Source organism: Lutjanus erythropterus, chromosome 2 (assembly GCF_056507025.1).
Source record: "Lutjanus erythropterus isolate fLutEry1 chromosome 2, fLutEry1.hap2, whole genome shotgun sequence".
In the NCBI taxonomy this organism is placed as follows: domain Eukaryota; kingdom Metazoa; phylum Chordata; class Actinopteri; order Lutjaniformes; family Lutjanidae; genus Lutjanus; species Lutjanus erythropterus.
The window spans coordinates 45,120,397-45,142,213 of NC_139318.1; the positions used below are offsets into that span (position 1 = coordinate 45,120,397).

At 40.2% G+C, this 21,817-nt stretch overlaps 1 protein-coding gene across 1 annotated transcript; it reads right to left on the minus strand.

Moving 5' to 3' along the window:
• Nucleotides 1-2,555: 2,555 nt before the first annotated feature.
• rbl1 (retinoblastoma-like 1 (p107)) lies at nucleotides 2,556-18,576 on the minus strand. The gene is made up of 22 exons (XM_084740893.1): nucleotides 18,349-18,576; nucleotides 15,816-15,949; nucleotides 14,691-14,894; nucleotides 14,396-14,460; nucleotides 13,439-13,567; nucleotides 11,884-12,047; nucleotides 11,566-11,630; nucleotides 11,257-11,431; nucleotides 10,927-11,093; nucleotides 10,628-10,740; nucleotides 10,072-10,175; nucleotides 9,370-9,507; nucleotides 8,968-9,132; nucleotides 8,584-8,734; nucleotides 8,279-8,500; nucleotides 7,689-7,876; nucleotides 6,991-7,167; nucleotides 6,244-6,315; nucleotides 5,177-5,264; nucleotides 4,130-4,278; nucleotides 3,845-4,009; nucleotides 2,556-3,198 (listed from the first exon to the last, which is right to left on the minus strand). The coding sequence occupies exons 1-22, from the start codon at nucleotides 18,508-18,510 to the stop codon at nucleotides 3,004-3,006; spliced, it is 3,192 nt and encodes a 1,063-aa protein (XP_084597019.1). The 5' UTR covers nucleotides 18,511-18,576; the 3' UTR covers nucleotides 2,556-3,003.
• Nucleotides 18,577-21,817: the final 3,241 nt, after the last annotated feature.

Sequence of the window (21,817 nt, forward strand, 5' to 3'; positions counted from 1 at the left end):
CACACTCAGGCACACAAATGCTGCTTCAATCGAGCACTCTTGTTAGCATTAAGCCTATTATTACAGAATTATACAAAATTAAATGGTTCACAACCACAAACAGAAAAGATTAAAAGGAAGCAGTAAAACTAATAAGTAAAAGAATAAAATTAGACAATTTTCCCTCAGAAATAAAATCCCTACAAGAAGTAGAGATAAATAAAAAAAAGGTAAATATTGTGCTGGAGGAGAAGGTACAATAGAGCCTGATTTGTCACATCCCGTTAAAGAAAACTATTTACAAAAGTTTAGGGTTTGACTATTTGATTTTTTTCCAGAAATATTTTGCCCTGATGTGAAGAATGACGAGCTTCAGTCCCTGATCTGATCTGAAGTCCCACATCAGGTTGAAAACTTTTTACTTCCTGCGCTTTGAATTTCTTTAATACTGTCATTTACTTCTGCGAGCAGAAGAAAAAGGCACCAACAGGTCGAGGGAGAGGTTTGCTTTTCACCGAGTTCGCTCAGGATAAAAACACGGGCGCTCCGCTGTTGGCACGGCAACGCAAATTTGGATTCACTTAACATAAAAAAAATAAAAAAAATCACAGAAAATCTCAGAAAAGATGGAAAAGCCTGATGGAGGTCGTCTGACTCAAAGCTTTAATAGACTGAGACTGAGTTTCTGTTCACGTAGTCCAGTTCGCTGCCACAAAGGAAGTTATTTCTAGCTGAGTGAAGACAAAGTGCCTCCTGACATCTTTAAAGGGACAGTTTGATTTATTTGAAGTACTTCTCCACGGTCAGTGTCTTACCTTCAGTAGATGGTGGTTTGGAGAAGCAGAGAGGAGAACCAGCACAGAAGCAGGGTCAAAAAAGAAACAGTTCAAATGTATGATATGATTAGAATATTTTCAATGACTTACCTTGCTGTCAGACAGCCTTTTCTGACAGGAAACCGCGCTCACATGAGCCAAAAATCACGATCTCTAAACCAACCAAACTTCATTGACAAAATCAGTCGTTTATCCTCAGAGAGCACAGGGGGCTGCTGGTCGTCTGCTGCCTCCATCTGTTAGTTTGTTTGTGTTATTGTGTGACTTCAGTGTTGTAAAAGGTTAGTTTGGATTCATTTCAGTCACACAATAAAAAAATAAACTAACAAATCGAGGCAGCAGTAGAACAGCAACTCCTGTATTGCAAGATAAAATTACTGATTTTGCCAATGGAGTTTGGTTGGTTTAGAGAAAGTGATTTTTGGCTTCTCTAACTTCACTTTCCTGTTGGAAAAGGCTGTCTGACAGCAAGTAAAAATGGTAAAAACATTCTAAATATAGCAAACACTTGAACTAAAATTCGTGGCTCTGGTGACTCTGTCCACAGCAGTACATTGTTTATCTTCCTACACTGATACTCCTGCTGCTTCTCCAAACTGGGGGCGTGTCGACCTCCATCTGCTGCAGGAAACACACTGTTGATAAGTTCAAGTTCAGGTGATCCATTTTTTTGTTTCATCAAAATTGTTTTTTTTCTCCTGTGTTTATAACTCGATAGCTGAAGCTGAAGTTTTTTTTGTTTGTTTTTTTTTTCTTCTCTGAAGGAGGTTAAAAGTTTTTTTAAGCGTTTGTTGTTGTAATCATTTCCACCTCCAGAGGCTGAGGTTTAATTTCTCTGTACACTCCATGTATTATTTGTGTTTTCTTCTCTAATAAAATGAAATGAAAGAAAACAAATGATTTTCCTACTATCTAGAAACAACAAAAACTGTTTTCACAAAAATTTTTTTTTCCCCACCTGTTTCACACATGAGGAAATATATTTCAGGAAAGATTATCCTCACAGAACCCTTTTCACTTGTTTTTAAAAGGTATAATAACAACATTTTCCTTAAAAATAATGTACAGACTCATTTAAACACAATAATAATTAAACATAAAAGCATAAACCCTTTCAATCATCACTTTTGATTGAGTAGAGGTGTGCAGTGTTCTCTGTAACTGCCAGTATTTCCTTATTTTCCTCATTATTTTGCTGCTCGGGAGATTTTACGAACACAAAACATTGGTATTTGTCGCCATCTTTCTATCTTTCTACCGTATCTCTCTGGTGTGTTTTACACACAGCTCAGACGAATCCTACTGATTCTACCTTTAAATCATGAACACAGGAGAGAAAACTGTTTAGATCAGACTTAAAAAACAGATCACCAGGTCTTTGTTTCTCTTCTGCTGTGATGGAGGGATTTCATATTTCCCTTCTACAAGAGAAAAACCTTCCAGCATGACGACTCTCATGTAAAATTTCCTGTCTTCAAAAAGTATTTTTCCAACAGAAGGTTTTGAAAAGAGGGGATCATCTTTTAAACAGGGTCTTATATTCAGGCCAAAATGATATTTTGAACTTTTAGGCACTCTGCAAATAAAAAAAACAGCAAAACTATCCTTTAAAGAGCAACTAAACAGCTTGAAAAACCTGCCTGTGCTGTCATCTAGCAGTTGCAAATATTTAGCAACCTGTGAATTAAAGCACTCTTAACAATGCACAATAGTGCAACACTCATTTCAAACTGTGTGGGATTAAAGAGACTTTTGTCCCTCAGAGGCTCCTGCAGCATCGACTGAAGAGAAACAGCTGAAGTTCAGCTGAGCTACTTGAAAAAACTACAGAGTAGTTTAAAGTGAAACATCTCAGTGATTGTTGTTTGCTCTATGGTGCATTTTGAATCCTGATGTGGCTCAAATATCATATTTCAGATATTATTATTATTACTGTTATTGTTGGCATCAAAGTCAGATGTCTGTGGTTGCAGAATTAGAAGCTGCTTTGGATAAAACAAAATGGCATGAAGCCTGCCATTATTTGATGCACAAGTTCTACGACACTCAGGTCATAATATGTAAAACATCAAAATTAAAAAAAAAAAAAAAAAAAAGACTCCTCCTGTCAAGTAACTGGTCGCTTTTTAAACTGAGGAACAGCTCTGTCATGAAAACACGTTCATTATTTTCTCCGTCTGACCGTCCGTCAGTGACTCTGCCGCTCGGACACGACGTCCTGCAGCCGCTTCAGCAGCACATCCGGACTGCTGCCGTTCTCCGGACACGCCCTCTTGCTGGGGGAGTCGCACGCTGACGACATCATCACGTCGCCCTCCATGGTGAAGGCCCTCTTCCGGCTCACGCAGCCTTGCCGGATCATCCGGTTGATGTCCGACAACTCCTGAACGAACGAGACAGAAGAGCAGGAAGCAGAAGAAGAGAGTGAAGTTTCAGTGTCAGAAGTGTTGATGCTGCAGTGATTAACACGGTAAATTATACTTTCACATACTAACCACCATTTCTGATCTCTGATTTCTTGATCAGTGAGGAGCCGCATAAATGAAATGTCGACACATCCCGCAGATTTTTCAAATTAAAAGCCTACAAATATCAGGAAGTCTATTGCAGTCAGAGAAGAGACACTCAGAGCAGCAGAGTGGTGAGAGCGACTGTTGTTGTCTCGATGGGATCGATGCTGCAGAAATATAAATTACACTGAATTTATCAGGACTACAGGTAAACATGGAGGAAGTGTTGGGTTCACACTAACCAGGATAAAAGCTTTTCATTCAAATAAAAGCCTGCTTCTGTCTTATGTTTAGTTTTTCAGTCAGTGTAAATCCAGAACACCTTGAAGCTCTCGAGGCCACTGATCAATTTAATAACCCGACTGCCATTTTCATTTATTCAGGATCACAGTCTGCTGTGATTTCGAAAAGTCAGGAACACAATTTAAAAATAAAAACAAACAAAAATAAAGACAAAGCATGAGGAAATAAAACTTCATGTGACTCTGTGTGTGTGTGTGTGTGTGTGTGTGTTCTTGCCTTGGACGGGCTGCTGTTGATCCTGTAGGTGTAGGAGTTTGGTGTGAGGCAACCTGCAGAGTTCTTGTGAGGGGAGACGTACAGCGAGTGTCTCTGAGAGACACGGCGAGGAGAGAGAGGCTGAGCCCGAACCGATGGGAACGGAGAGAGGGGAGGAGCGTCCGCCTGGAGGGTCAAACACACACACACACACACAGTTAGATTACGTGACCAGTCGTGAAGTTTAGGGAACTGATTTAATGACAGCGAGCCTCAGTTTTCGGTCATTCTGCGAGAGTCTCGTACTCGGTTGTCGTGGGTGGCGTATCGCAGCGCGAAGCTTTTGATCTTCAGGACGAAGATGCTGTTGTAGAACTGGATGAGGTCACCTCGTTCCTCCTCTCCTGATTGGTTGGAGTTTGCTCCTCCTGAGGCCTGACTGGTTTTCTCTGCAGCTGATGAAGGACAACAACAGTTTTAAGTGATATATCAAATGAAAATAAACTGAATTAAACTGCTGAGCGTTTCTGACATTTTATTAGAGCTGCGATGACGGACAGCAAATGAAGATCCATCTGTGAAAAGACAAAGAGGATAAAGAACAGGACAAAGATGAAGAAGACGAAGAATAGGATGAGGAGGACAAAGAGGATGAAAAGGAAGAATGGGATGAAGATGAAGAGGACAAAGAAGACAACAAAGGGGAAGAAGAAGAGGATGCGGTGGAAGATGAAGAAGACAAAGAATAGGATGAAGAGGAAGAAGAAGAGGATGAGGAAGAAAAAGAATAGAACAAAGGAGAAGAAGAAGCATAGGACAAAAAGGAAGAACAGGATGAAGAAGAAGAAGATGAAGAAGAAGAAGAGGACAAAGATGAAGAATAGGATGAAGAAGACAGAGAAGAGAAGGAAGACACAGTATAAGAAAAAGAATTGTTTGCTGCGTCCTTCGTGTGCCTTCGACATTTTAAACTGAATATGAAAAATGTTCAGGTTAGTTCAGTCTTTACCGTCCTGCTCAGTGAATTTTTCTGTATCTGCATCAAAACTAAAAAAATTAAAGAATTTTTGCGTGATGAAGGTCTGAGGACAGAAAACATGATCAACAGTAGACAGGATGTTTTGGTTCTTTGAGAACCTGAAGGTGTAAAATTCAGTTTTTCAGACAAAACAAACATCATCACTTCAAACTCCTCCCAACTCACAGAACGACTGCAGACACGCTGCCACATCGACCTGTGACTGTGACGGCCCACAGGCCACCATCTGAACATACAGTGTGTTTATCAAGTGTTTGTGTGTGTGTGTGTGTGTGTGTGTGTGTGTGTGTGGGTGTACGTGTGTGAGATCTTACATTCGCCGCCTGAGACAGGATCCACCTCCATGTTCTCATCAGCCACCTGCTCTCTGGGGGTGTGACGCAGTAAGACGCTGCGGTACACCTACACAAACAAACACAAACACAGTAAATTAAACTTCTGTGTTTTCAAAAACACAAACTTTCATCTACAGTAAAGCGATCACACATCAATAACATTAATGTAGCCCTGAAAAAAAAAAAAAAAAACACACTGAAATATTACAGAAATAGCAAAGTGCAGTAAGAGCACTTTCCTTTCAAATCATATTCTCTGGATGTAAGAGAACATTCTTGTTTTGTACAGACCAAAGCAAAAATCTTTTTTTAAACATATATATTTTTTTAGTGAAAAAGAAATGTAAAAATTAGCTTTCTACTAAAATCGTGACTCATATTTATGGCTGAACAATTTTCAAAAAATATCAAACTGCAATTATTTTGACTGATATTCTTATTTTGATTAAAAAACAGGTTAAAATGACTTTGGTGTGATTTTTTTTGCAGGTATCTGTTCCAAATTAGGATGTTTTTTTAAAGTCTGTAGAATTTCTAGGACAGAACATCTCTCCCTCACTGCATTCATTCATTTAAAAGTTTTTTTTGACACTTTTCACCTTTAACAAATATTGAACCTCCCACGATTTGAAAATTTCAGAAAGCCATACTGAGATTTCAATAAACTTTTGATTAACTGCGCAGCCCAACTCATACTGCAGCCACAATATCTGTCAAAATAATCACGATATGTCGACACTGTTACACTGCGGAATTAGTTTATCTTCCATCCTTTAATTAATAAGAACTACAATGTAATTACTTTTATTTTTGCAGTATTAACTAATGTTACTATTAATTATTAGTTTTTTTTTAATCACAGTGTCTTTGTCTCAGCACTTTAATAACAATATAAAAACACCACAGAAATACAGTTCGCACTGTTGTTGTGAGTTTGGTTGTTGTGTGATGATTTTTACTTTGTAGACTGTTGTTGTATCTCAGCAGTCTACAGTGGTGTATCCCTGTAAAGTGTGTGTGTGTGTGTGTGTGTGTGTGTGTCTTACATGGCTGCTGGCCTGTGGCTGGCTGCGGTAACACTTCATGATGTCATGGAAGGTGTGAGTCTCTTTGGTGATCTGTAAAGAAGGACAGAATCGCAGGAATGTGTTTACATGCTTGTATCAAGTTTTAAAGTTCACATGAATTAGAAACCTGGTTTCTGTAAACAGGATGCAGGATTAGAGAGACCTGATGTTCATGTGCAGAACAAAAGACTCCACATTGAAAATAATTCAATTCAAAGTCCAAGTTAGACTGAAGCAAATACACAGTTGCCCGTTCTCTTCTACTGCAACTGCTGCTTGATCAGTTAAAAGACAGGGCTTAGATATGACAAGTATATGTAATCATCAATGTAATCATTTTTTCATCTATAAAGTTGACAAGATTTCAAACTGTTAAAGTTTCATCAGTTTGTCTGATGTATATAAAATCTTATATTTAATATGTTAATATTCTGCTGTGTTTCTGCTGAATGATATTACAGTGTGGTCTGTATTGTGGAAACAGCGCCTTCGTAAGTACATAAAAATATGTAAGAGAATTAAAATATTGGTGCCAAGTATCATTTGGCTGAAGTTTCTCTGGCAGACCGTCAGGATTTTCACGGCAGCTGCCAGAAACACATTTTCCCTCCGAGGGCACAATTTTGATTTAGAAATTAAAAACCCTTTTGAGCCGCCAGAAACACATTTCTCTGCATCCTTAAACCAAACCAAAGCATTTAGTGAGGAAGTTTTTTGTTTCCGTACTTTGGATATGATGTAAACGCAGCACAGCAGCAGCTGGTCGAGGTGTCTGTCCCTCATCAGGTCCGTGCAGTGGACCAGAGTGTGTTCAAAACACGTCCAGATCTTCCCTCGCAGCTCCGCTGAGATGTCCAGCTTCACACACAAATCCCTCAGACGTACGCTGACCAGGTGATACACCTGGAAACACACGCAGGTGGAGACAAAATACTCACAAAATATTCACAAAACAAAAGAAAGGAAAAATGTCTGTCGAGACCCTGCTGACAGGGATTATTGCAGTTTTACACCTATTCATATATAACAGAAATATATTTAGTTTCTGGATTATTTGTCAGACAAAGAAAACAAACTCAAGTCATTTTACAGACTTGAAATTGAATTGATTCAATGAGACAATAATAGGCAGAAATGGAGAATTTATTATGTTTATTATGTCAAGACAATTTTACTACACTACAAAATCCAAAGCAGATTTATTATAAATGTAACACTGAATAATAACAACAGTAAATGTGTCCCTAAAATGCTTGGATTAAATGGGTTGATACTTAAAAGGTTAAACTTAAAAGAGATTTTCAATCTACATCTGTACAGCCATGACAAACTTTATCCTTGATTTATGTTAAATCATGCAGAAAATGAGCGGTGGGGACGATTAAGTTTAGTTTAGGATTGTGAGTCTCTTCTCCAGCTCTTACCTTCCTGAAGAACAGAGCGAGCGACCCGGTGCGTCGCGGCCGACCACTTCCTGCCTGGGGGTCGGAGGTCGCGGGTGCGGAGGCGGCGCGGTTCGGGGAGGCCGTCATGAGGAACTGAGCGGTGATGGTGCCCGAGGAGTCAGTTGGCTGAAACGGGATCAGCGTAATAGTGCGGTCGTTATTCATACCTGCAAAAAAACACAAAACAAAAACGATTTTCAAACGATTTAGAATTGAAATGGTGACACACATAATAATATGTATATACATATTTTACATTCTAGATAGATAGACTTTATATTTTCTCTCTGTCTGTTTCACCTTGTGCTGCCTTTACAGAACTCATTCAATTCAGATGAATGATGTGTTTAAAGGGATAGTTCACCCAAAAATGAAAATTCAGTCATTATCTACTCACCGTCAAGCCGTTTGAGGGTGAGTAGATAATGACTGAATTTTTATTTTTGGGTGAACTATCCCTTTGAAGTGATACAGAAATGTTACTTGCTCTGACTGCCATTGTGACTTTTGGAAAAAAAAAGTGACTAAGTGTTCAGTTACGTAAACTCGTAAACGTGCGTGTCGTCTACCTTGCAATGGGATACTCAGGACGGTGGCCTGGGTGCCCTGAGCTCCGATCCTCAGCGTGTTGCTCGAGCCGAACGTCAGCCTTTTGGCCGGCGACGACATTGGGCTGACACTGGGAGCCGCTCCTGATGCCGGAGGGTCGTCGCCAAAGAGACGACGTCTGGCGCTGCCAGCTGTCGGGGAGCTGTACCGGTCGTGGACCGACAACGGAGAGGGAGGCACATCTGGAAGGAGGAAGCAAACAGAGGTTAAAGCTGATCGCACGTTAACCTTACACCTGCACACACAGGTGCACCTGAACACCCACCTTTACGCGCGCTGCCCAGGCCTGATCTGAACTCCCTGATGCGCGGGTGGATGATGGGGGAGAGGGCGACCAGAGGCAGGTGGGACTGACCTCCGCTGATGGAACCAGAAACAGAACTAGAACCCGTGTCAAGGCTGGAGGAAAAATTCACCTGAGGAAAGAGACAAGAGGGAGATGGAAAGTGGGACAAGAAGGAAGTGAAACAAAACAGGAAGAAGCACGACGAGCAAGAAAAGTTAATTCTCCCGTGTTTCTCTGTTACTGAGCTCCTGGACAGCATCAATCTGACGGGTGAATGGTAATTTTATCGTGATGCCAATGAAGGTTCACACCCGTAACATACAAGCATGTGTGTGTTTGCGTGTGTGTGTGTTTCCTGCTGACCTCCTCCACTGTGGGGACTTTGTTCCCAGCAGCCTGCAGGGCGCTCCACAGGGCAGAGTCTCCGCTCCACGCCCTGCTCTCCAGAACCTGCTCCTCGATTGAGTTCAGATGCTTCACCATGTCTCTGGACAGGCCCTCCTCTGAGCGGATAAACACCTCGATCACCTGCACACACGCACACACACACACACACGCACACACACACACACATTAACATATTAATATTAACAGATAAGAGATCTGTCGTTTTAACATGCAAAGGCACCAAAAATACAAACTACTCTGGTGGAAACGTGTAACTGGAGACAGACACATCTTCGCTTTAAGTCTCTCAGCTTGGACAAAGAAGTGAAACGACTTTATGTTCAAGTGTGTGCGTGTGTGTTTTTGAGTGTGTGAGACCTTGAAAAAGTAGAATGGTGCCAGTTTGAAGATGTTGATGATCCAGGGGAAGGTCCTCTGGGAGCTGTAGGCGAACAACACCACCTCCAGACAGCACGCCATCAAGGAACAGTGGAAGATATCCTGCTCAAGTAACACCTACAAACACACACACACATTTATATTTATATTTGTCATTCATGGTGCAGCCGAGAAATGATCACAAAACGCTGAAACATGTCTGCAGATGCAGACTGCATCTGTAGACTGCTTACTTTTTTGAGCTTTTAACCACATCTGGTTGAAACAATAAGAATATGATGTGTTTGAATACTCTGAAAAAGCTCGTAAGAGGACCTTCGAGTTCAGACTATTTTGAATTTTAGGAAGAACTCTTCAGTTCTGCTACAGTTCAACATTTTGAGAAATGTACTTATTCCCTTTCTTAAAAGAGTCAGAGGAGCAGAACGACACTACTCTCATGTCATTTGAGATAAAACAGATAAAAACTAGTGATTTTTAGAGGTGTCAATAGGTGGATTGTTTTTAGCTTTGAATAGAGCAAGGCTAGCTGTTTCTACTTGTTTCCAGTCTTTATGCTAAGCTAAGCTAACTGGCTGTAGCCATCTACAGAGCAGTATCAATCTTCTCAGCTAACTCTCAGCAAGAGAGACGATTTTGTTAGAAAATAAAACACTGGAACACACTGCTGCTGCTGCTTACACTCATGTCTTTGCCCTGCAGCCGTTTGGTCTCCTGAACCATGACGTACTCCAGGATCTTGTAGTAGAGGATCTCAGCCAGCTTCAGACGGTTCTCTGCAAAGTCTGACACAAAAGAATCATCAGATTCTGCTGTGTCTAAACGTCAAAGATATCCAAACACGTAAAACTACAGACTGCTACATATAAAGCACACATCATTAGGGCTGGGATAAAAAAACTGATTGGAATAAATTCTTCTTTGCATGGTCCAAAATTGATCCATAAAATCCCAAAATCTGCTGCAGTTTTAACGCTTTTAGTCTCGTGTGACCAGCCTCAAGTGTGAGATCTGGTGGTGTGAGATTTTGCTAATGTTCTTGTGTTGGTCAGTTCATGTTTAATAAAAAGTGATTAATGCATCTGCTTTGGGTCAATTCTTAACATAAACATTAATATTTTTTAGTAAAGCACCAGGTTACAGGGTTCCTTGTAAAATTTACAGCATTAGTTCTCTGAGAGTCTCTTTCATATCCATGCAAAATTGGTATTGTGTGTCTTATCTGTGTGTGTTGTACCTATGTGAGAGCCAGGCATGTCCTCTGAGTCGTTGGTGTAGTGTTCTTTGAAGGTTTGTCCCAGTGTCTTTACTCGAGCCAGTATGGCCTCTGTGGGGTTTCTGGAGCATGACCTTTAATAACAGCACAGGACACACTGTTACTGTGGAGAGGACATTAAACACACGACACACACAGTATTGTACATACAGCATTTGACCAGCCGTGTGTTTAGTGTCATTATTTTGTCATTTAAAAGCATTAAGTGAAGCTAAACCCCCAAAACAAATAAAGAAATGGAGAGAAAAAGAGGAACTGACTGGAAGATCTGCATCAGGTGGTCACTGGGCGCCGTCCTTAACCCGGCCACCATGCTCTGCAGCCGGCTGACACTCTGCGTCGCCGAGGAGACGGGCGTGACGAGCAGGTCCTTCTCCTTCAGGTAGACCCGTCCTGTCAGAGGGGTGGAAGGAGCGAGAGAGCCAGACTGCACAGAGAGAGAGAGAGAGAGAGACAGAGAGAGATTATTTCTACTCTACATGTGTCTTTATATCATCTGTGTGTTTCCATAAGAGAAGATTCTTCTGTGTTTGTGTGTGTGTGTGTGTGTGTGTGTGTGTGTGTGTGTGTGTGTATGAGTGTTTGCGCACCTTCTCTACGTGCTGTTGCAGCTGGTTCTGAGCGGTCGTCTGGCTGGCAGAAGGTTCCTGAACGACCTTCCTCGGAGTCCCAATTTCCTCGTCGGCATCGGCTCCCAGAAACACTCGCTCATCGAAGTCTCCCACCGTCAACACGTACTCCTCATACTCCCTGTTAATGGCTTTACTGTACACAACACACACAGACGGACAGGTGTACATACCATGTTCAAAACTTTAATTCATCAACACAGATGTGCAGACCGAGATAAGGACAGTAACTTTCTCCTGAGAGCGACCTTTGACCTCTGATTGGCTTACTTGTTATCAATGAAGTTCTGTGGATCCAACAGCTCTGTCAAATGCTCCTCGTTGCCTTTCAGGATCTGATTGGGGAAAAAGTTACATCAGGACAAACATGAGTTTACAATTAAATAAGATATCTGCTTACAAAACGACTGAAATCTGGGCTGAAAAACATAAAAACGTTTTTGAATGTATAGTTTTGTTCTGATATCATTAAGAAAAGGAAGAGTGAGTGGACAAGAATAAAAAAAGTGAGGATGGAAGGTATTTTAAAAATACATGAGACAAACATGAATAAATATAATGTATATGTGTGTATGTTCCTGCGTGTACCTGTTTCTGGAACAGTTTCTGTATGTAGGGTTTGAAGTAGTGCTGTTTGATGCCTTTGGCCTCGACCACCAGCCCGTCGTGCAGCTCACATAACCTCTCCAGCACACACGGAGGAGGCTCATCTGACGAAACATGGCCGTCAGCGCGGTACAGAGCGGGCAGACCTACCCAACACATACATATAAGCATACACGCCAGTATGCAAAGGAACTAGTGCATACTAGTGTGGCTCAGAGAGGGGAAATAACAAACACAAATCCACTGCAGTCTTCTAAACATGTAATTTAGGGTCTTGTGTACGTAATAGTAAGCATACACAAAGTATTGCTGTTTTGTGTTTGAATTGGATGCGTTTCTGCTCGAGATTTATGATGAAAACTTCGACAAAACATTTCTGCTGCTGCAGAATCAATATTGATTTACGTGAACGCTATATTTAGAGCATTTACCCCGCTTTACTTCACTGTTAGACAGCCTTTAGCAACGGTGAACTGAAGCCCGTCTGTGTTCTCTTCACAGCCACAAAACTCATTTTTCCCTGCAGGATACCGGAGTCACTGATCTATCGCTGCCTCGATCTGCAGCAAGTAACATTAGTTCAGACTTTAACAAACACCAAAGTCAACCAATAACACAAACTATCTAAAACACAAACTCCTACAACTCCCGTATCCTGTGAGGTATAAAGTTTCTGTCCATGGAGTCTGGTGGTTGTAAAGAGAGCAGAGACAGCAGCGTCACTTCTACGCTGCCCGATGACAAAGTACACACAGCAAACAAACCCATATTTACATCAGGCAGGTTAAATCACTGTTTGTGTTCAAGTGTACACTATAATAAGAACATTTTCATTGCTTTATTTTGCTGTTAGGCAGCCTTAATCGATGATGAACTGAAGCTGCTGTCTGTGCTCTAGTAACAGCCACAAAACTCCTCTTAAAAAAAAAAACACCATGATCATCTTCTCCCTGCAGGACGTTGGAGTTGCTGGTCTACCGTTGCCTCAATCTACATTAGTTAGTTCGGACCCGAACAAACATCTTAAGACACCAAAGTCACACAATAGCACAAACTCCTGCAAGTCCCGTGTCCTGCTGGATAAAAAGACTAAAAGTTTCTGTCTGGTGGTTATAAAGAGAGCAGAGATGGCGGCTTCAGTTCCCCAATGGAAAATGCTGACTGAAGACAAAGTAAAGCAAGGGGTTTAGGTGGCTAAAATACTTTTTTTCTGCTGCCTGTGTCTACAGTGGTCCACAGCATAACATTACTGACGTGTTGGGACTCCTGAGGCAGCTGTCAATCAAACATGATCTGACACGCCCACACAGTCTGAGAAATGATCTAAACAGCAGAATGAGCTGTTTTTGAACCAGGTTTTCTAATAGTTATTTATTTTCATTCAGATCACTGTGGATCCTTGAAGAGAAACTAAACTTTGAAATCATATATGCAGCAAATAAACAACACCTACAAAAACACTTTAATGGCAAAAATTACCATAATTACATGATAAAATCAATAAAATAAATGATGAAATTAAAAAATAAAGGTGCACCTCTGAACGTTGGGTTGATGAGGTCCTTCCTGTTGGCACAGAGCAGAGCGTTGCCAAACACCAAGTCCAGGCAGCAAAGCAACAGGTGGTACGAGTTCACCAGGTCGTCACCGATCATACGGAAGTTACCTTCACACGCACACACACACACACAGTTAAGATACACAGTCATGTCTTATATCACACGGTGTAACCTGCATCCTAACTAGAGCTACACTGATCAGTCAATAATGGTAGACAGAAAATTAGTCCACGACTGTTTTGATAACTGATTAACTGTTTTACAAAAAATCAGCAGGTTCCAGATTCTCAGACGTGAAGATCTGCTGCTTTTCTTTACAATGAGTAAACTGAGCATCTTGGCCTGGATTTTCTAGTAACTTTCTGACATTTACACACCTTTAAAGGGTAACTTTGGTATTTTTCAACATGGATTGTATGTTTCCATGTTTTTTATGTATAAGTGACCAACAGGGACAAAGATTTTTTAAACTGATTCAGTTCTGAGTAAGACTGCTGGAGCCATCAGCCGCAAAACAGGCTGCAATGTAATCCTTATAAACAACTAAACACCATCAATGTATGCCCACTAAAAGTGTTTGTTTTTACCACTGACAGGCTCAGATTGTTATTCTCAGTGTCTGATAACACTATGGAAAAGGTCACAACAGAAGAGTAAAATGCTTTTCATTCAAACAGCAGATTATCAGACTACATTTACAGAAACTAAAACTGGCAAAATACAGAACAGAAGCAAAATAAAATTCATCAGAACTGACAATCACCAACTCTGGTTTGGTTGAAATAAACCACGTTAAAAATTTAAAAAAAATGTTGTCCTCATTTCTCACTCAGACACAAAAAAGCAGGAAATATGGTCCAGGTAGAAAAACAGGGAAGTTACTGTTCACTGTGAGCATCTACACTGATTTAAAGTTTGGTTTTATTTCATGGTACCTTTGGTGTAGACAAACAGAGTCCAGCAGAACTTGAACACATCACTGATGTGACAGGGAAGTCGCCTGGAGAACCAAAGAGAGGACACACACACACACACACACACACACACACACACACACACACACACACAAACAGAGTTAGACTGGTCTGTGTTCACTGACTTGCCTCATCATAAGCAGCGATCACAGAAAAAACGATTAATGCGACAGACATGTGTCTCCTGCATTCAGGCTAGCAGCCTGCGTATGTGTGTCTGTGTGTGTGTGTGTGTGTGTGTGTGTGTGTGTCGTGCCTGTGCTTCCTGCTGCGTGGCTGCCGCGGCGGTTCGCCTCCCTGCGGGTTCTGAAACATGTCCATGAAGATGGGCTCAAACTTGCGGAAAATCACCGTGGAAACTTCAAAGTTGCGCTCCAGCCGCTCCATGCGCAGCCTGAACTCCTGAGAGAGGTTGGACATGTCGGCCCACTTCCTCATCTTAGAGAAGAACTGGATCAGGCTGCGAAAATCAGAGTGAGAAATACTTTATTTATTGATCCCTGGGGGGAAATTGATTGATTATTTTGTTAATGTAATGGTCTGCAAAGTGACAGCCGCTGCTCCGTGCTGCGCTCTAATCCAACAGTGTAGAACACAACAGTGTAGAACACAACAGTGTAGAACACAACCACATGGCCGGATGACGAGAGCGCTGAGATGACGAGAGCCTACAGAGACAGACTCTTTGCTCTCTTTTCACTAAGTGAATTAAGGATTTAATTCAACCAAACCAGAATCTGTGATTGTTGGAAGAGTGGATGGACTAACAAAGACGGTTTAGCTGAGTTTTACACGTTTTTCTGTCGTGTTTGAATGAAGTGTGTTTTATGAAGAGTTAGGAAACTTGAATTCAGAAGATGTATGGTTGTATCTCTCTGGTAAAAAAGGAAAACAGATGTCAGATTTAATTTCTTGACACTGTAAGTTTTTCTTTTACTGGGCATACTGAACATGCGTAGCTTGCATTAACATAGTTTTGGTTTTTTGTTTCTCCCATTTAACTGAACAAAGACGAGCTTAAGTGACTCATTAACCTCTCATGAAACACACAGAAAAACATATAAAACTCATCAAAACAGTCGTTGTTAGTCTGTCTACTCCTCCAACAATCAGCGACTCCAGTCTGATGGAATTAAATCCTAAATTCACTGTGTGCAAACAGTATAAGGAGTCTGACTCAGCAGGTTGTTTACTGCTCACTCCTCACCCAGCTCAAAGCGCTCACGGTCCAGCTGAGTGGGTGTGAACTGAGCAGCTGGATAAGAGCGCAGTGTAGAGCAGCGTCCGTCACTCTGCAGACCGTCATGTTAGCAAAATAATATGAGAAATCTCGCCCCCCCGAAAAAAGACGACAGCCGGCGATGGAACATCAGTGACTGACCTGAGTTTGGAGGTGCGAAGGATCCTGGTGAGGGAGACACAGTTTCCTTCCATCAGCCCTTTGCCCACTGTGGGAGTGGATCCCTTCCTACAGGCTGCGTACAGCGAACAGGCCAACCAGTGGACCACGTCTCCCTGCACAAACACAGCAACACATTTAAACATTCAGCACAAACAGAAAACTCACCAGTCACTGACAAAGGGAGTCACAATTTGATTCAATTTGTTTCACTCAACCTGATTAATCAATTATCAAAATGGTCAGCAATCAATTTAATAATCGATTAATCGCTGCAGCTCTAATGGCCTTGGACTCCAGCAAATTTTGATGGTAGTTTTTCAATATTTTATTAATGAAAGAATTACTTGGCGATCAAAACCTGAAGATGAATCTATAATCAGAACAATCCTACACTTGATATTATATTGAACAACAAGAGAATTAAGTATTACTGTCTTCTTTTATAACCATTTAATTACAATGTATTAACTCATAATATCTGCATATCTGACTAACATCTTTTAACTGCTTAAAGAACTCTCTTGTCCCCTTGTCTATTAAAGCCTTAAACATGAAGCCAACTGTAGCCAAACCATGCAATGTGATGTTTTTGTCTTGGTTTGTTTTTCTTTTTTGATTTAACTATGTAGTGTTATGATGACTCTGTAAAATAGAGGTGTTGTGCAATGGACAGTATGCACTTTGTCGGTTAATGGTAGCCTGTACATGTACTGTAGGTTCTGAGTGTGTGTGATTGTGGGCTAGTGCTGCTTCCCCTCGTATCTGTCACCGTGGAGTAAAGTCGTGATGATGTCGTGATGATGTGGCTCTTAAGTCACTGTGATGTCTGATGATGATAATGATGTAATCACCGGCACAGGGTTGGGCAAATACCAGGCTGTCTCAGAGCGGGAAGTGCAGTCAGGTCATGTCACAACATGTCAGTTAACCAAGAAAGAAAAATCTGCGTCTCAACTAGGTTTCACTGGACAACATTATACTGAGAGATGTGTCTAATGTTTTGTCCTTCCCTTTTACACACACAAGGGGGGCAGAATATCAGAAATACCTTTAAATAAAATGCACTCCAGCAGAATTACAATGATTAATCAATTATTAAATTCATTGTCAACTATTTTGAGAATCGCTTAATTGGTTTGACACAATTTTTAACAAAAAAAGTCGAAATTCTTTTATTTCAGCTTCTTAAGTGTGAATGTTTTCTGTTTTTTGTTTTTTTTTACTCCTCTCTGACAGTAAACTGAATATCTTCGGGTTATGGACAAAAAAAGACACTTCAGGACGTCACCTTGGGCTTTGGGAAAAACTGATCAACATTTTTCGCTGTTTTCTGACATCTTTTAGGCAAACAACTATTAATCGATTAATTGAGAAAATAATTGACTGATCAATCGACAATAAATAAACATTAGCTAACAGTTTAATCCTGTCACAATCTCGTCAAGCAGGTCCATGTGCTCCACATGTTTGGGTGTATTTTTCAAGATTTCCCTGAAACAATAATTTTCATTATTAGTTAACTCGTCAATCATTTCCTTAAATAACTCAATTAGTCATTTGGGCTCTAAAATGGTGAAAAATGTCGATCTATGTTTCCTAAAGCTGAAGATGAAGTTCTTCACAGAACTGAAGAAGCCTACTGTCTCCAAATCTGAATCCAAAGTGAATGGTGACCAGTTTTCAAATATAAAAATAAAACTGAAAAAGAACATAAAATGCCTCCATACTGTTTGTCTGATACAATCCAAGTCTCCTAAAGCTCCTAAATATCCAGACTCTCTGATTTCAGCTTCTTTAATTTCAGTATTTTGTGGTGTGTGTGTGTGTTTTTTTACTGTTACATGACAGTAAACTGAATAACTTTGGGTTGTGGACAAAAACATTTGAGGACGTAATCTTGGGCTTTGGATAACACTGATCAACATTTTTCTCCATTTACTGATATTGTATGAACCTACTAATGATTAGTAGAAAAAATGACTGACATATTAATCAATTATACATTTTTGGGTGAACTACCCCTTTAAAAAATGACTCAAATGAAGTAATTATCAAAATAGTTTGCGATTAAGTTAATCAATTCATAATTGATTACTTGTTGCAGCTGTAGTGCAATGCACGCTTTAAAGCAGGGAAAACATAGCAATAATGTCATATCACGATATAACGATATCAAAATCTAACGCAACATCTAGTCTTATATCACGATATCAATATAATATAGAAATATTGCCTTGTCCTAATCTATCTATCTATCTAAAATGTTCTATGTAAATAACTTTGAATTTCCTTGTTGTTGAAATGTGCCATATAAATAAAGGAAGTCCTGACTGCAGGGTCCAGTTTGTAACAGCCCTTTAACTCAGTGTTTGTGTCCCACACTGCACTGAAGTTTAGTTCTGCAGGGAGTTTACAGGACGATCAAAGTTGGGGATATTTCAATAAATCTGCAGCTGAGAGTTAAACTTGAGGCTGGATCATTAAAAAGTCACAGTGGACGTTAGTTATTTACCTCCAGAGTGTATGTGTTCCATATGGCAGTGAAGTTCTCCATGGCTTCAGTGGCAGTCTGTTCGTCCATGTTCAGCTCCTGACACAACGTCTCCAGACTCCTCCGGACCGAGCTCTCCTCCATCCTGCCCGACTCCGAATCCGACGACTCTTCGCCCCGCATTCCTACAAACTCGTACTTTTTTAAAAAACCCCAGGAGTTAAACCCGCAACACCAAAACACGACTCCCTCCGTATCCGCATCGAAACGACAACAACACAGGCGGCTGCAGCCTCCCCACGACCGGCCGACTTCCGCTAACCAGCCCCACAATGCAGCGCGTTGGCGCGAAAACCGCTGGGCAGCGACCAATCACGGGCGAGGGGAGCGTCTGTCCGGAGAGCAGTTCGCCCAACCCCCTTCTCTTGCCCTCGTGCTCCTTCCGAACAACCGTTACTAAGCAACCGCTGTCTCATCACATCATCACTCATCACTTTACTACTGAAAACTTTATTTTCGTGACGGTTTAACAAACTCAACACTTTTGAGCAGCTATTTGTGTTTATAGGCCTTTGGCTGTTCAAACATTTTTTTTCCGAGATTAGTCTTTTATTTTTAGCATTTATTTATTAACTATTTACTGTTTATTTGTATATAAATATATAGCATAAACCAACACATTTACAGCCTAATATCATGGCCCAGTTTGAAATTGAAAATCTTTTAAGGTCCATCCAAATGTTTATCACAACTCTGACCAACAAACAAGACTAACTGTATCAATAAAGAGATATAAAATACATTAATATATTAATGTGACAGGTCACCAAATCCAGTGTAACGCCTGTCAAACTAGGTTAAAAAAAAAAAAGAAAGAAAAATATGAAGTAATTTAAATCATGTGGCTTTGTTTTATAAGCTCTGATTACTGTTTTTTAATTAAGTAATTTGAAACTTAAAATTTTAAACTTAAAGCGTTTTATTTTATTTTTAATGATCTCTCACAACCCACCTGCAGTACCTCCAGGGCACACCAGGGGGCTGCATACAACAAAAGATGCACATGTCAAAAGTATTGTTTTCTTGCAAATATTACTCAAACTCAAACTGTGTTGTTTATCACCTTCATAGTTGAATTAATGCATTTGAACAGTATATTTCATCACTTTCACATCTGCATTTTAAAATATAAGCAAGAAAAAGAAGAGCTGTCTCCAAAACCTTTCTCAAAAGGAAAAGACAAAAGAAAAACACTCCAGAGCGTTGTTGTTCATGTTCACTTTATTTGTGAAAGCAAAAAAAGACAAGTAATAAGGAAATTTAAACCCACTGTATCTGTAAATGAAGACTTCTCCACTAGTTTGTCTGATAACAGCATCAAGAAGACTCTCACAAAAAAGACCTCCAGAATAAAAAACTGAGCTGAAAAAGTCTTAAAGAAACAAAACTCTGAGGTGGATATAAAATACACACCTCTAACAGGATATCCCCAAAATGACATTCAAGACTACAATTTTATATTCTTATAATTTCATTACAGATTAATTGAGTATTAGTAGTTATTGTCGGTTACTACAGTGTTTGTTAGGAACCACTGAGGGTTAAATTAAAGACCCAATGCAACTAAACAGACTACAGCTAACACACTGACATTGTTATATAGTGAAAATTATATTAGAAACAACAATTCCCAGCTCGATTTCCACTTAATTTCCCATGTTTAGATGTATGGATCATAACTTTATTGTTCCATTATTCTACAAAAAGTAAAAGTTAGTAATTAAATGCCTCACCTGCGCACGTTAAGAGAAAATAAAACTGTAAATGTGTCCGCAATCTTAGAAATAAAGGTTCCAGATGGGTTCTTCCTCAGAGGTTGAGGTTCTATCCAGAATGATTTTCTTCTAAAGAACCTTTTTTTGCTGTAAGGGTTCAGATAGGGTTCTTCGGAGAAGGGATCATCATCCAAAGAACCCTTTTCAGAAGAAAGAATTCTTCAAGGGTCGTAGAAATCTTGAAGAATTCTTGTTAAGGGTTCGTCAAAGGTTCTTTATACCATAATATGTAAGGGTTCATGGTAGAACCCCGTGGGTAGGTTCTTGTCAGCATCATACACCATACTTGGGTTCTCTGTAGAACCTCTCATAGGGGGCTCTGGGTAAAGCCTTTCTCAGGTGGTTCTAGGTATAGATCTCTGATGAGGGCTGTTTTCCACCAAGTAAGCTCTGGTTCTTGAACTGGTTCTGTTTAAGAACCTTGGGATCTTGTGCTATCCAGTGAACCAGTTTTGAGCGGAACCATAGTAATCAAGGATGTCATGAACAGAAGGCGCGGCACAATGAACAACAACCAGGAGAATAAGACACGCCCACTTTGGTTCCAGAGGAAAACGTGCTATTTTCTGGCTCCAGCTGGGAACTAACTTTATTTATTTATTTATTTATTTATTTATTTATTTATTTATTTTTTGTGGAAATACTCAGAACCTTTCATAATTGGGTTCTTGAACTAGAACGTGGCCAGTTCCATGTTGGTGGAAAAAGGGACTGAAAGGGTTCCAAGTGGAACTTTTATAAAAGATTCCTCCAGAAACCAAAAAGGGTTCTCCTACCAGGAGAAGCTGCAGAACCCTTTATGGTTCCTAGTAAACGCCTTTATTTCTAAGAGAATATGCTTTGTGTGTATGTGTGTGTGTGTGTGAAGCATCTACATGATTTTTTGGTGGGTGCAGGATTGTGTGTAGTGGTTCATGCATGCAGTGGTGGAGGAAACACTCAGATCAGTTACTAAAGTAAAAGTACAAAAAACCACACTGTAAAAATAAGAGAAGTAAAAGAAGAAGTAAAAGTGCTGCATTGAAAATGTGACTTACTGGAGGAATGTGCAGCCACTGCATGTGCAAAAAAAAAAAAAGCACTGCAGTTCAAATAGTGAGGCGGAGACACAGACTGCATATAAAATAGATTGAAATCCTGTTCAATAAAAAATTTGTGGTTGAAGTGAGTCATCACCTCCGTCCCTCCTCCTCAGACACGCCGGAGACAGGCAGGCTGCAGGAGCTCCGCAGGAACGCAGGACACACGTAACCTCATAAACTGACAATAATAAGCGACGAATAGTCCTCCACTGTCAGTTGATCAACTGCATATTACTGTCAATTGTCTGTCATTGCAAAGTTAAGCCTGTTATCCTTAAAAAAGTTATATCACAGTCTCTCACTGCTGCCAAACTCCATTAACATTTTGCTCAATTTAACCGTTATAAGTATCTACTCCTTCTAAAAGATGATTAGTGATTTCTTATGATTCATATACAGACATTTACTTATTCAGTAAAAATTCAGCACTAATTTAAGTTCTAATTAACGTGTAATGGACATAGAAAATAGTTATTCAGGTCCAGAATAGAAATTTCAAAGGGGGTGGGGGGGGGGCACTGCAGCTGTAGTGTTCATGTCAAGTGAAGCAAATGTTTGGCATGATGGTGCTTA